This window comes from Galeopterus variegatus, unplaced genomic scaffold (assembly GCF_000696425.1).
Source record: "Galeopterus variegatus unplaced genomic scaffold, G_variegatus-3.0.2 Scaffold1578, whole genome shotgun sequence".
Classification (NCBI taxonomy): Eukaryota; Metazoa; Chordata; class Mammalia; order Dermoptera; family Cynocephalidae; genus Galeopterus; species Galeopterus variegatus.
The window spans coordinates 202931-215965 of NW_007727689.1; the positions used below are offsets into that span (position 1 = coordinate 202931).

The 13035-nt window shown below is 47.7% G+C and overlaps 2 protein-coding genes across 5 annotated transcripts in view; one reads left to right on the forward strand and one right to left on the reverse strand.

Annotated features, from left to right (window-relative positions):
• The first annotated feature begins 73 nt into the window (after positions 1–73).
• RGP1 (RGP1 retrograde golgi transport homolog (S. cerevisiae)) overlaps positions 74–13035 on the forward strand; it is a 33670-nt gene continuing 20708 nt past the window's right edge. For 3 of the 4 annotated variants that reach the window (XR_550863.1, XR_550864.1, XM_008577791.1), the window contains exons 1-9: positions 74–151; positions 418–551; positions 931–1067; positions 1326–1409; positions 1509–1658; positions 1925–2071; positions 2284–2411; positions 2616–2805; positions 3319–3470. Coding sequence is in view for 2 of the 4 variants with exons in the window: in XM_008577791.1 (XP_008576013.1) it covers positions 436–551; positions 931–1067; positions 1326–1409; positions 1509–1658; positions 1925–2071; positions 2284–2411; positions 2616–2805; positions 3319–3470 (1104 nt within the window). In the remaining 2 variants the exon portion in view is untranslated. Of the gene's footprint in view, positions 152–417; positions 552–930; positions 1068–1325; positions 1410–1508; positions 1659–1924; positions 2072–2283; positions 2412–2615; positions 2806–3318; positions 3732–13035 lie in introns of those variants that run through there. The other variant, XM_008577790.1, reaches the window with a different exon arrangement.
• MSMP (microseminoprotein, prostate associated) lies at positions 3667–6722 on the reverse strand. Its single transcript, XM_008577789.1, has 3 exons — positions 4654–6722; positions 4326–4434; positions 3667–3957 (listed from the first exon to the last, which is right to left on the reverse strand). The coding sequence occupies exons 1-3, from the start codon at positions 4781–4783 to the stop codon at positions 3777–3779; spliced, it is 420 nt and encodes a 139-aa protein (XP_008576011.1). The 5' UTR covers positions 4784–6722; the 3' UTR covers positions 3667–3776.

Below are 13035 nucleotides of genomic sequence, written 5' to 3' on the forward strand. Positions count from 1 at the left end.
GGCCGGAAGGGGCTCCGTGGGAAGTGGGGGGACTGAAGGGAAGTCCCGCCTCTGCCGCGCCGCTTACGCCGCCGAGCATCTGTCCGCGTCCCGGAGGGGCGGGCGGGTGAGGGCGTTCGTGCGCCGAGACCCCCAGTTTCGACCGTGCGAGGTGACGGGCGGCCGTGCTCTTGGGCTGGGACGTGGAACCTTGAGGGAAGCGGGGCGGAGGCCAACCTGGGAGTTCTGAGGCTACCGGGAATAACCCGCCGCTGAGGGGGCGGAGGGCTGGGGCCCGGAGCGACGCCCTCCCGTCTGCTTGCCCGTTCCCCGAATCCGGGCGCTTCCCTCTGGCATCTCAGTCCTCACCCCTAGTGCTCGCCTCAGACACCCCTCCCTGCCCTGGTGCTGACCTCCGACCTCCCTTTTTCCTTCCAGGTCTGACTCGGAGCTGCCATGATTGAAGTAGTGGCAGAGCTGAGCCGGGGGCCCGTATTTCTGGCGGGAGAGGCGCTGGAGTGTGTGGTGACCGTCACCAACCCCCTGCCCCCCACGGCTACTTCTGCATCCAGGTGGGGATGTTGGTACTGAAGGTGGTGGCCCTTTCTGGGAGGAAGCCTGATACCTCTGGTGCTAAGCCAGAGCTCAGGTTGTCCTATAGCTACACCACCACCTTCTTGCTCATTGTGCTTTAATTGTAGGAAAGGGCGGTTAACAAAAGATGTGGATAACATAGCCCTCCACTCCTTTCCTCCCCCTCCCCCAGTCCCATTTTTACCCACAGTATACTTCTCTTTGTTTAATGGTTTCTCTTTGGGGTTCTGGATTTCCTGGTCACTAGGATAGTCACCTAACCTTGATGGTCTTGTCAGACAGTGTGGTAGAGAGTTTGGAAAAGCATTTGTGAGGTCAGGAACTATCCTCTGATGCCTCCTTTTCCTCTTCCCACAGTGAGGCTCTGGCTTGGGCCAGTGCCCAAATCCACTGCCAGTTCCATGCCAGTGAGAGTCGAGTAGCCTTGCCTCCCCCTGACTCTAGTCAGCCAGATGTCCAGCCTGACAGCCAGACTGTCTTTCTGCCCCACCGAGGTTAGAAATGGAGCATTTGCCTTGGGAGGAGGGTGGAGTCATTGTCACCCAAAGGTGAAGTTGTTAAATTGTTCTTGTGCATCATTGTCATTCCTGTCACATTGGGGATGTGGGGGAAGGTAACTGTTGCTTTGCGGTGTTTCTGTTCACAGTAGAAAAAGGGGTTGGCAGCTTTTCATTGCTGCCACTTGCTGTGCTAGTCTTATCCAGTATTGGACAACAGGATCACTAAGTTGCAGTCTTTCTTAACTTTTTTAGGTGAGAGGGGTCAGTGTATTCTTTCCACTCCACCAAAAATTCTATTCTGTGACCTGAGGCTAGACCCTGGAGAATCTAAATCATGTGAGTGACTGTCCCCATCCCTGAATTGCTTTCTATGTCTCCTGGAGGGAGGACTCCTCTCGTTGCCTCTGGCTGCTCTGACTACTACTTCCCAACCAGACTCCTACAGTGAAGTGCTGCCCATAGAGGGACCACCCTCCTTTCGGGGTCAGTCAGTCAAGTACGTCTACAAACTGACCATTGGCTGCCAGCGTGTCAACTCACCCATCACTTTACTCAGGGTCCCTTTAAGGGTTCTTGTACTGACTGGTAAGTAAGGGTTCCTGGAGGGAAAGGCTGGGGAAGAGCCTTGCCAAAACAGAAACAGTCATAGAGGGCTTGTAAGATGGGCTGCAGGGAAGCTTCTGGTCTTAGTGAAGGTTCTAGGAAGTTGGGGAGGAGGGAGGGAGGGTTCTGGAAGTAGGAGCTGTGACTCCCCTTACTTTCAGCCTTCTCAGGTTGGAGTCTAAAACCCTAACCTTTACTCTCATCTCTGTTTCCTCCCAGCATTACTTCTCCACTCATTCTCTCTTTAGGCCTTCAGGATGTCCGGTTTCCCCAGGATGAGGCTGTAGCCCCATCCAGCCCATTCTTGGAGGAGGATGAAGGTGGAAAGAAGGATTCATGGCTAGCTGAGCTGGCTGGGGAGCGTCTCATGGCTGCTACATCCTGCCGCAGCCTCCGTGAGAATCCTTTCAGAATTTCCCCACCCCATCTTTCCTCTCATAGTATTCCTGTCTCAGAGACAGAGTCTCCTAAGTGCCACATACTTCTGTGGATCCACCGATATCTCACCCCTGATTATAAAGAAAAGGCACACCTTTTGGCTTCTGGTGTCCTGTCTTAGACATTCCCCAGTGTAGTTTCCAGGTTTACATTGTCTTATTCTCCTCAGATCTGTACAATATCAGTGATGGCCGAGGGAAAGTTGGAACATTTGGTATCTTCAAATCCGTGTACAGACTTGGCGAGGATGTGGTGGGGACCTTAAACTTAGGGGAAGGAACCGTAGCTTGTTTGCAGGTGAGAGGGGAGCAGAGCTTCTGGGGTACTTGGCCTGAAAGGCTAGGGTGGAAGAAAGGCCTGTATAAAGAGGGGTGGTATGTAGAAGTGGATAGTGTGGTCACCCAGGGTCCCTTTGGTAAAGCAGCTTGAAGTTGGGCTACCCTTTGAGCTGCAGTCAGCACTTCTAAAAGCCTGCTAGTACATACCTCTTCTTGTTCCCAGTTTTCGGTAAGCTTACAGACTGAGGAACGTGTACAGCCTGAGTACCAGCGGCGCCGTGGGGCAGGAGGTGTCCCCTCTGTGTCTCATGTGACCCACGCCCGGCACCAGGAGTCCTGCCTACATACAACCAGAACCAGCTTCTCCCTCCCCATCCCTCTCAGCTCCACCCCAGGCTTCTGCACAGCTATTGGTGAGACCCTGACCATTATTGGAGGAGGCAGGGGGGAGGGCAGTAAAATGCTGTATTTAAGTAGAATGTAACGGATCCTGATTCCTAACACACTCCTGGACATACCCATGTCTAGCCTCTGACCCTTAACACTTTCTTAGACCTTCAACCTTTGTCCCTGTTTCTTAGATGCACTGACACCTAACTCAAGAGCTTTGCAGAACTCCTACCTACTAGGACTCTGTGATGCACTGCTCTCCGATTCCCCAGCACCTTTACTTGAAGCTACCTAGTCTTGACTATCTTGGGTTATTAGGTATTTGACACTGCTACCCTCAACTCACATCTTTAGCTAACACACTAGATTTCTTCAGAAAAACCCTTGATCGTTGCTCCCTGCCCGTGACTTCTCCCTCTCTTCCTGAATACAGGTGTTTTTTTTTTTTTTTCCTCATTCACAAACCACATCCTGTCATTTACTGGCTTTTATTCCTGTTGGCTTCTAATGCCTCTACCTTTATCTTTTTCTTCAAGTGTCCCTGAAGTGGCGACTCCATTTTGAATTTGTAACATCTCGAGAACCAGGATTGTTACTCCTACCCCCTGTGGAGCAGCCTGAACCTGCCACTTGGACAGGTCCTGAGCAAGTGCCTGTAGACACCTTCAGCTGGGACCTCCCCATCAAGGTGCTGCCTACAAGCCCCACCCTGGCCTCATATGCTGCCCCAGGCCCCAGCACCAGTACCATAACCATCTGAAACTGGCCCACTTGCCCACCATTGGCACTAGTTTCTTCATGATGCTGAGAGCTCAGCACTTGGACTCTAGTAGGGCCCACTTTTTCCATATGGGGCCCAGTGGCATGGACAATGAGAGGCAGGCTTTCAGCTGTAGCATTAATTTATTTATTCAGAATAAATTGGCAGCTGCTAGTGGTTTCCCTGGAAGTGGCAGCAGCAGTGAGCAGTCAGCAGATGGGTGATCAGCTGAGTTTAGCTTGAGTGGGGAGCAGGGGCCCCAGGAACAGGGGTGATAGCTGAGCCCCACTCTGGGTCAGGCCCTCCGCCTTTGCAGGGCAGCCGAGGGTCAGATTTTTGCACCAAGGAGAATTGGCAGGTTCCTGCTTCCAGACGTACCTCACACCCAGCAGGGAAGTCGATGGGATGCTGGGACCTAGGGAACCAAGAATGGGGAAGGAGTCAGCACAGTGAAAGGATACCTTTATCCCTGCTGCCCATTCCCTCTCTCATAGCCTTCCCCCTATATACTCTTTTAATGTCCCCTTGGTCCCCCTAATTAAGCTCTTATCAACCATATAGGGACTTTTTGTTATACAGCAAGAATATTCTCCCCCTAGATCCACGCTGACCTCCCTTACTTTGTAGTCTGAAACCTTATCTTTCACACTCTTGTTGGTACTTCAGGTTTGGTCAGTCTCATACTGCTCTTCTGTTCATTCTCATGTCACAGCAATCTAGTCACTCCATGGCAAACCCTCAGTCACTCAGAGTCATTCCCTCTGGCCATCCTTGGTCACTCACGTGTCACAGCAGCCCACACCAACGGGATGCAGACAGGTGCAATGGAAACAGTCCTTGCGGAGCCAGGATTCACCGAGGGTAAAATATTTTCCCTCATAGTGACAGGGGGCTAGGGAAGAATGGGAAATGTTAGTGGGTGTGGGAATAATGGTGACAGTTTCTTCTGGTCTGGGGTAGGAGAGAGAAAGTGCACACTACCCCATAGTTAGTCTTTCCTTTTTCATGGCTGGAAGGAATCTGGGTATTCAGACACAGGGTCATCTCTAAGCCCCCCTCCTCCCAACTCCCTCTGCTCTTCATCCTTCCCTAATGCCACACCCCACTTTACCTTGAGCTTGGAAGTAGCACTTGCTGTGGACTCCTGGATGCTGGAGGAATAGAGACATCACCAAACAGATGATCCCCCAGCCTCCCAGGATCCCTTTGGCCTGTCTAGCCCAGAGCATCCTTAGGGCCATTCCTGCAGCACAGCCCTCTCCGACCCGGCTTGGCTTCTGTTCGGGCTACTCTGGTCTCGACTCCTTGGCTTCTCTTTGCTTTGCTCCTTGAGTCTTAGTTTGTCTCTTTCTCCCTTGGGCTCCTGTCTCACACCATCTCCGTGCCCTCTGCTCTCACAGGCTGGGGATGTTTATAAAGTGAGGACCCTGGCCTCCTGCTGAGTAGAGCTGGAAAAGCTGTAACTCTGTTTCCTGAGGTGAGGGCATGAAAACAAGAGGTCTAGCTTTAACAAGCTGTGAGAGCTGATTCATGCCCCGGTACAGCTAGAGGGAGGGAGGTGGACATGGAAGGGGCACTGCACTGGGCATTTCCCCAGCAAGGAGGTGGGAGGGGTGAGGGCCCCAGGTAGTCTCCAGATCTCTTCCCTGACCTGAAGAGAAGGAAGCATTCCGCCATCCGCCCCCCCCACCCCCCAGCAGGGGTGTGTATGCTGGGATCCCTGCCTGAACCGGAGGGAGGCATTTCCTGGGGATGGCTAATCCTGTGACCCAGCCAAACCGAGGAGCTGCAGTAGGGTGCGACAGCCAGAGGCTCCAGGAGGGCAGGCAGGCACCTGGAGTGGAGAATGTGTTTCCCTTAGACCCCGGAGCAGGGTTTCATTGATGTATCTAAGAAACAGGGCTGCTCCTCAGAGATGGGGGAGAGGGCTTTCTCTTTTCCTCAGGCATCCCAGAGATGTTTAACTCCCTCAAACATAACAGCAGGCACAGGATCGCCCCATACCGGGGGATGGTTCTTACCTCCTTTCACAGAGGAGCATCTCCTCTAAATGCCCTAATGGAATGAATCACTCCAATTTCACAGAGGTACCCCTTCTTTCCTCCTATACCTGATGGAATGAGGCTTTAGGAATTTATCCTTCGGCATCCTCCTCTGAGTTTCCCGCAGGTTCTGGAGGACCCCAGCACAGGTGATTAAGAGCATTGGCTGTAGAGACAGACTACTTGGATTCAGATCCTGACTCTAACTTACTAGCTGTGTGACCTTTGGCAAATTACTTCACCTCTCTAAGCCTGTTTCCTCATCTATAAAGGATATAGTAGTGCCAACTCACAAGGTTGTTATGAGGATTAAATGAGATAATGCATGTAATGCTCTTAGCACTGTCTCTGGCACATAGGCTTCAGGAAATATTAGCTACAGTGATTGGTGCTAAAGCTCAGAGATAGAATGGGTGACATCTTTCCTTTGAATGACTGAGCAGCTCTGTGTGCACAGCTGAGAGCTTCTGTTGGGGACTGCTCTCTCCTGGCATAGACTTCTGCCCCTTTCACACTCATGCTCTGTCATCCCTACCAGTATTCTTCAAAAACAGATATGTCCAGGAGCATTTTGGTTTCAATCCTTGTACTGAATTCCGAATGTCTGGTTTGATTCTGAACAGTGTAGCTGATAAACCTGCTTTCCCCAGATCAGTACCATCACCGCTACCCTGGGAAGAGGTGTTTTCTTATCATCCTTACAGCTAACTTTATGACTCCTGCTTTTTCTCATTAGGATTCTGATCCATTTCTTCCCATCCTCATTTATGTGAACTCTCAAGTTCTCCTTTCTGACTACTCTGCAGCCATCTTTTTGGTACTAAGGGCCCTGGTCAAACTGGATTTCTTTTGTTTTTCCACACTTCAAAGACCCATGTTCCAGATATTCCCCTCCTACCCACAGGGCCAATCACTTTGGAATTTATTCTGGTTTTCCTTCTAAGTCTCCAGTCCCATTTACTCCAAGGCTCACTCCCTGTCATCTAGCGCATCAGATACAACTACTTCTGGCAGACTTTTTCAGAGGGCCACCCTGCCTGTTACCTCTTCACCATTCAGAAATGACTTAGAGAACCTCAAACTTCCTAGCTGTCCTCTTCCAAGAAGACAGCTTAGGTGGATTGAGATGCAGAATGTATACCACACGTTTGCCCTAGTAAGGTCTAACACACTTCCCACTTCAGAGGAGTTCCAAGAAAAAAAAAAAGGAAAACTCGGTTGAAGCCTACCCTGAGGTAGACTGGTGTGTGGGAGGCCTGGCCTTGGACTGCTCTATTGGTTGGAGCAGGTGTGTTAGGAGGCCTGTCTCGCACAAAGGCCCAGAAGTCTTGTGAGTGGTCAGTGGGTAGCTCTGCTGCTGCCTTTCTGGGGGAGGGAAGTGGTCAGTGAGCAGTTCTGCTGCTGCTCCCTGGAAGTCTGGGCCTTAAGACTACCTTCTGCCCCTGCGACCTGCACCCGTCCCGTCAGGGGGCCGACGTGAGTGGGGAGCGAGAGCCTGATGGTGGTGGTGCTGGAGGTGAAAGGGCCCGGCGGGGATTGGTGTGTGTGGGGTGATAGGGACGGGAGGGGTAAGGGTTAGCCGCCTGTAATGAAGATGAGGTAGGCATACAGACGAGGGGCGGGATTGGGGGGCTTCTGGAAAGAGAGGCCCGGCTGAGCCAGGATTCCTCTGCCCGAAGTTGGGGGGCGGCGTGGAGATGTTGGTCGAACCTGCATGCGTGTCTGCTGGCGTGCGCGCTTTGTGTGTGTGTGTGCGCGCGTGTGCATGCAGTGTTAGGTCTCAGCCCTCTGAGTCCTGGGGGAGCGGCGGTTTGGGGCGCCAGCTGCAGGGGGCGCGGCGGTTGGCCTGTGCCGCCTGCGCGGGGACCAGGAAAACATCCGCCGGAGGCTCGGCCGGGCGGCGCTCCAGCAGCGCTCGGGCAGGTGCGCCGGGTGAGGAAGTGAGCGCATTCCGGCCCCCCGGCCGGCCAGCCCTGCGGTGAGTCACCGCCGACCCTGGCCCGCCCGCCTGTCCGCTGCGCAGCCAGGAGCAAGAGAAGAGCGGCCTTGGTGGGTCGCGGCACGGGGACACTTGGGGGGGCGGAGCTCGGCGAAGGGCGGGGAAGAGCCCGGGAGAGCTTATGGGTGGAGGAGTCTCTGAGGGGGCTTCTGTCTTGGGGTCGCCATGGGCGGGAAACGCAAAACAGACGCTGAATACATAAGTGTGTGACTGAATGGAGGCAGGTGGGGAGGCCCAGAAGGGGAAGGGAAGTTCTGTTGATTGGCGTAACAAAGGAAGGAAGTGCACCAAATTAGGCCTTGGAGAAGCTGGAGACTAGATGGAAGGAGCGAGATCCACATCAGGTGGGAAGGTGGAAATGGCCAAACTACACTGTCCAGAGGCCCGTGTAGGCAGTGAAGGGAAGATTTTAGGGAGTAACAGAAGTTAGAGTCATTGTACAGTTGTGGCTAGGTCATCAAAGGCTTTGCCATGGTGAGGAATTCATATTAGGTAGAATGGAACCAACGTTGGTCGCTGAGCAGGAGTAGAGAGTGGCTTAAAAGCAAGGTTATCTGTGTCTAGCATTACTGTCTGCCATTCAGTCTTTGCCAAAAAATTAGGCACTGATCTAATTTTTATAGTCATTTAAAATTGCATGACTTCATCTGCCAAATTATTTAAGTAATTTTTTTGAATTTTTAAAAATAAAATTTAAAATAAAAGTAGCAAAGTTGAAAAATCTGATTCAATGTTTGATTTAAAACCCAAACAAAGTGAGGCTATCAAGATGAGTTATATGGTGTTGACTCTTTTCCTTTGTCTTGCTTTTGTGCCATTTTTCCCCTCACTAAGTTGACTGAATTCTGTATCAATGCCTCACTTCTTCTATATCAGTAGCATAGCACTTCTACTTTTCCTCTTCCTCCTCTTGTCTTTATTTTTAACCTTAACTTTTTTCGTCATAGCCCTTCAATCTTCCCTATGTATTCTGAACCAAGTGAAACATTTCTTGGGATGGGAACATTGGGTAACAGTATACAAAGACAAGCGAAACAATTTTACCATATATGCAAGGTTACTTACTATCTTTTGCGGATGTATATGTAACTATGCAGTTTCTATGTTTACCCTGTAGCTGATAGAGAAAGCTAAAGCTGTTTAATTCACAGTAGTATTTCTACAACATAGCAACTTATTAGTCTGATTTGTGTTCTAAAATCATCTCTAAAGTGGTATTTGGTATTTGTCTCAGAGACTGACAATAATTCTGTCACAATCCTTATGATTTGTGTTATTGGGCCAAAGACAAATTGCAAGGATTGGGATCTTTCCAATTTATTTTAAAGATCCTTAAACCCTGCCATTGACTTTGGTCCCAAACAAAAAGATTTTGGTTAGTTAATGAAAAAAAGAAAATAATTTTCTACTTTGAGCCCTGTTGCTTTCTCCTGCGCTGTTTTAGCCCCAGCCCTACCTTATTCCCAATGGTCTTTGCCTTCGTTCATTTTTTGCTCTGCTGGGCATCTTTAGAGGAAAACTTCACAGCAACTTCCTCTACTATAAATTCTCCCCTCCCCTCAACTCTACACTTCTGTTTGCCAACATACACCACTACTTCTTCACTGATTTCTTTCTTTATTTATTTTTTAAAGCCCACAGCCCTTTCTGGCTCTTTTCCATCTTTAACACTCTCTTGTTGAAATCCTCTATTTTTCCTCCCTTCTCTTTGGTACAACTTCAGATTTTTTTCAGGGCTAGTCTTTGGTAATTTATTCTGCGTGGTCCACTTCTGCCTTTCTTCCTCTTCTATCACCATTTTCTTATTCTAGACTGTTTCTAAACTCCATTATGTTTGCTTTTACCAAAGCTTTGAACTTTTCCTGTGATTAAACATTCTTCCTCTAGATATAGTAAAAGATACTTATGTTTTCATTATTTTTCCTATAAGAAAAAAAGTTCTGAAATTCACATCTACTTCAGTCTCTTCCCCCAAGTTTATGCATCCAGACACATGGCATGGCCATTATGATAAAGTCCATCGAGGCACCATTTAAGCTTGGCATTGTGGTAGGCACCATATAGTAAATTTCATAATCCTGGTGCCAGGTTCCTAAATGCTTATAGACAATAGATGCTATCACATGTGTGTGCATGAATGTTGTCATGTATACACACACACACACGCTAAAGTGCACAGATAATAGAACCATGAGCCAATATATGAATAAGTACATATATTTAGTATATTAAGTGTAATCGAGGCAAATATATTTTGGGGTGGGGGAAGATGAGGGTGGGTAAATTCATAGCTAGTATAGAAGTTTAACAGACAGTATTCTTTGGCATGCTGTATTCAGACTGGAGAATGATAAGAAAGTCATTGCTATGAAGATCAAGAGACCTCATGAAGCAGGCTTAATTTCCGGAGCTGAGAAAGATAACTTATAAGGCTGTGGAGAATGGCAGGAGGATAGAGGGCCAGAGTTCCAAGAACCTACAATTGCTATACTCAAACAGCCCAACATTCTGTCAAAGATTATAAAAGATTCTTTGGTTGTGATTGTGATTTCAACTATAGTCAATTTTCCATTAATAACCCATACTGAAGTTTTCCAACCCTGTCTCTGCATCTTTGGAAACATTCTTATTAAATTTTTCTTTATTATTTTTTTCTGCTTACAAATTAGTACATTCATGATAGCCCCCACCACCAATAATTAATCCCCAGCTAACCACCATTAGTTTTCACTAAATTTCCTGTCTTTATATTCTTGCGTTTATCTCATTTGTAAATTGTTCCTATCCTAAAATTATGGACTTAAAGGTATCTAGTTTTTTTAATCAAGTAGCTTTTTGCTGGACTGTCTGTATTGAATGGGATACTTTTTCTTGAAGTGGAGGCTGCCTATTCTGTTATCTAGCTGTAGTTACTAGAGAGTTGGTAAACTGAAATCTGTCTTGCTAATCTACTCCATTTTTTGCTTATTTTTGCTCTTTGAAACAATATAGAAGAAATCTTTTTCAATGTGGCAGCTCTTTAAAGATTTGAAAAGGGTTTGTTTTTTGTAAGCTAGTCATCTAAGCTTTCTCTTTACTTCAACACTGTCCAGTAGTCCAACATTTTCATTGCAATGATGAAAATGTTCTCTACTTGTGTCATTAGCCACATGTGGCTACTGAGCACTTGGAACACAGTTAGTGACATTGAGGAATTGAATTTTAAGTTGTGTTTAATTTGAGTTAATTAATTAATTAATTATTTATTTTCCTTTTTGTCTTTTTTACTGACCGGTAACGGGATCGCAACCCTCGGTGTTGCGCCCGCACCTTGCTCAGCCAGTGAGCGGGAACCGGTCTCCCATGGGATCTGAACCCTCGGAGGGAGGGCCGCCGCGCTCCTAAACGGAGCACTCTCCAGTGCGCCACCAGGCCGGCCCTAATTTGAGTTAATTTAAATTTAAATATCCAGATGAGGCAAATGGCCGCTCCTAAACGGCGCACTCTCCAGTGTGCCACCAGGCCGGCCCTAATTTGAGTTAATTTAAATTTAAATATCCAGATGAGGCAAATGGCTGTTGTGTTAGACAGTAGAGCTCTAAACTCTGGGATTTAGTACCTTGTCACATGGCTCTTGGTGGCTTCAGAAATGTTATCAAACATGGCAAAAACATGTGTAATTGTGCTCTTGGATCTGTCTGGAGGCAGTCTGACATGTCATAACTCTTGTCACATGGCTCTTGGTGGCTTCAGAAATGTTATCAAACGTGGCAAAAACATGTGTAATTGTGCTCTTGGATCTGTCTGGAGGCAGTCTGACATGTCATAACTGAGAAAAAGTTCAACCCAACCCTCAAAGTCCTGGTGAGTAATATCAGTTTTTTTGAAGGTTTCTTAGAGGGGATAGAAGATGAGGATTATGTCTCACATCCCATATCCCTAAAGCGGAACTTTTTAAAATGTCTTCATTTAATCTCTTTCCCTAAAGTCTCTCTCCCTAGTGGCTCCCATAGTTACTACCAAATCTCTCCCTTCTCTTTCTCTAATATATCTTTCCTCTTCTTTGAGCCTTCCTCTTTCATTCTCTTTGAGTACCACCATCTGCCCTCTTCCCATTTCAGAGGAGTTCTTAGGTGGGCTCTTGCTTCTCCAGGTTCCCTTCCCTTTCATTATATTTGCTCAGTAAAACCCAGGAGCATTTTATGGGCCCACCTCTCTTGAGGGTGGTTAGGGCTAGAGGGTCATAAATACTTAAAATGATTTTCCTCTCTCACATAATTCCTGACCTCCTTTTAGATATCCTCTTAACTTCTTTTCTTATCTTTGCTAGAGATTCTTTATTCAAGCATTCTTTTGCAGAAGAATCTCTAATGTCTTCTTTTTATTCCAGATCTACACTTGACAATTCCTAAAGCTACTTCTACATAGTTCCTTTATCTCTTTTTTATTTTTTATTTTTTTGTTTTTCACTTTTTGCTTCTATGCTATTTTTAATAGGGTTATCATCTCTTTACCAGTTTTCTAGGCATAAATAGGCTACATCCACTGAGGAAGCAGCATTTATTTCCCACTGCTGTCGCCCACTGCCTCATCCTCCCTTCGTTCTTTTTTTGGCTCACCATTGTTATCCACGCTTACTTGCCTTTACTGTCTATTGTTCTCATCTCCTCCTTACCCATCTCTTTCATGAAATTCACTGTTTAAAAAAAATCATTTCTGAGGGTCTCAAATTTTTTTCCAGGAGATTTCACATAAGTCTGTACTGTGACCTAAAACTGTATATGTAGAAGTGATTTCCTGTGCATTGAGGGCAATGGGGTTGAGGGGACAGAATATGCTTTAATGCACAGAGTTTCTCAACCTTGGTACTGTTAACATTTTGGGCCAGATACTCCTTTGTTGTGGGGGGTTATCCTATATATTGTAGTATTGTAGGATGTTTAGAAACTCTCCACTAGATGCCAATGGTACCTGCTCAGTTGTGACAACCAAAAATGTCTCCAGACCTTGCCAAATGTCCTAGAGGACAAAATCCACCCCCCTCTACCCCCACCCAATATTGAGAACTGCTGTATGCTAGAATATTAGCTTTCTGAAATTGATTAGATGGTTATACTTTTTCTTCCCAACTGCTGATTTGTTTGCTTAGCCTGGGTTTTAAAGGTATGGTCTTTGACTTACTTAGTAGGAGGTAGCCTCTTAAAATTACAGGTTCCTGAGCAAATTTCTAGACTTACTGAGTCAGAAATGCTGGAGGTGGGGCCGGCCCGGTGGTGCACTGGATAAGTGCGCTGCTTGGGAAGCGCGGCGGTGCTCCCGCCCGAGGGTTCGGATCCCACATACAGACCGGTTCCCGCTCACTGGCTGAGCGAGGCGTGGGGGCAATGCCGAGGGTTGCGATCCCGTTGCCGGTCCCCGGTCCGGTACGGGGGCAACACTGAGGGTTGCGATCCCATTGCCGGTCCCCGGTCCG

What these genes read in the sequence shown, in the direction of transcription:
- MSMP (XM_008577789.1), bottom strand. Translation starts at nt 4,783, where the DNA reads ATGGCCCTAAGGATGCTCTGGGCTAGACAGGCCAAAGGGATCCTGGGA. An exon ending in GTGCTACTTCCAAGCTCAAG is followed by an intron (nt 4,435 to 4,653) that starts GTAAAGTGGGGT and finishes ATTCTTCCCTAG; the next exon opens with CCCCCTGTCACTATGAGGGA. An exon ending in GGTGTGGGCTGCTGTGACAC is followed by an intron (nt 3,958 to 4,325) that starts GTGAGTGACCAA and finishes TTGGTTCCCTAG; the next exon opens with GTCCCAGCATCCCATCGACT.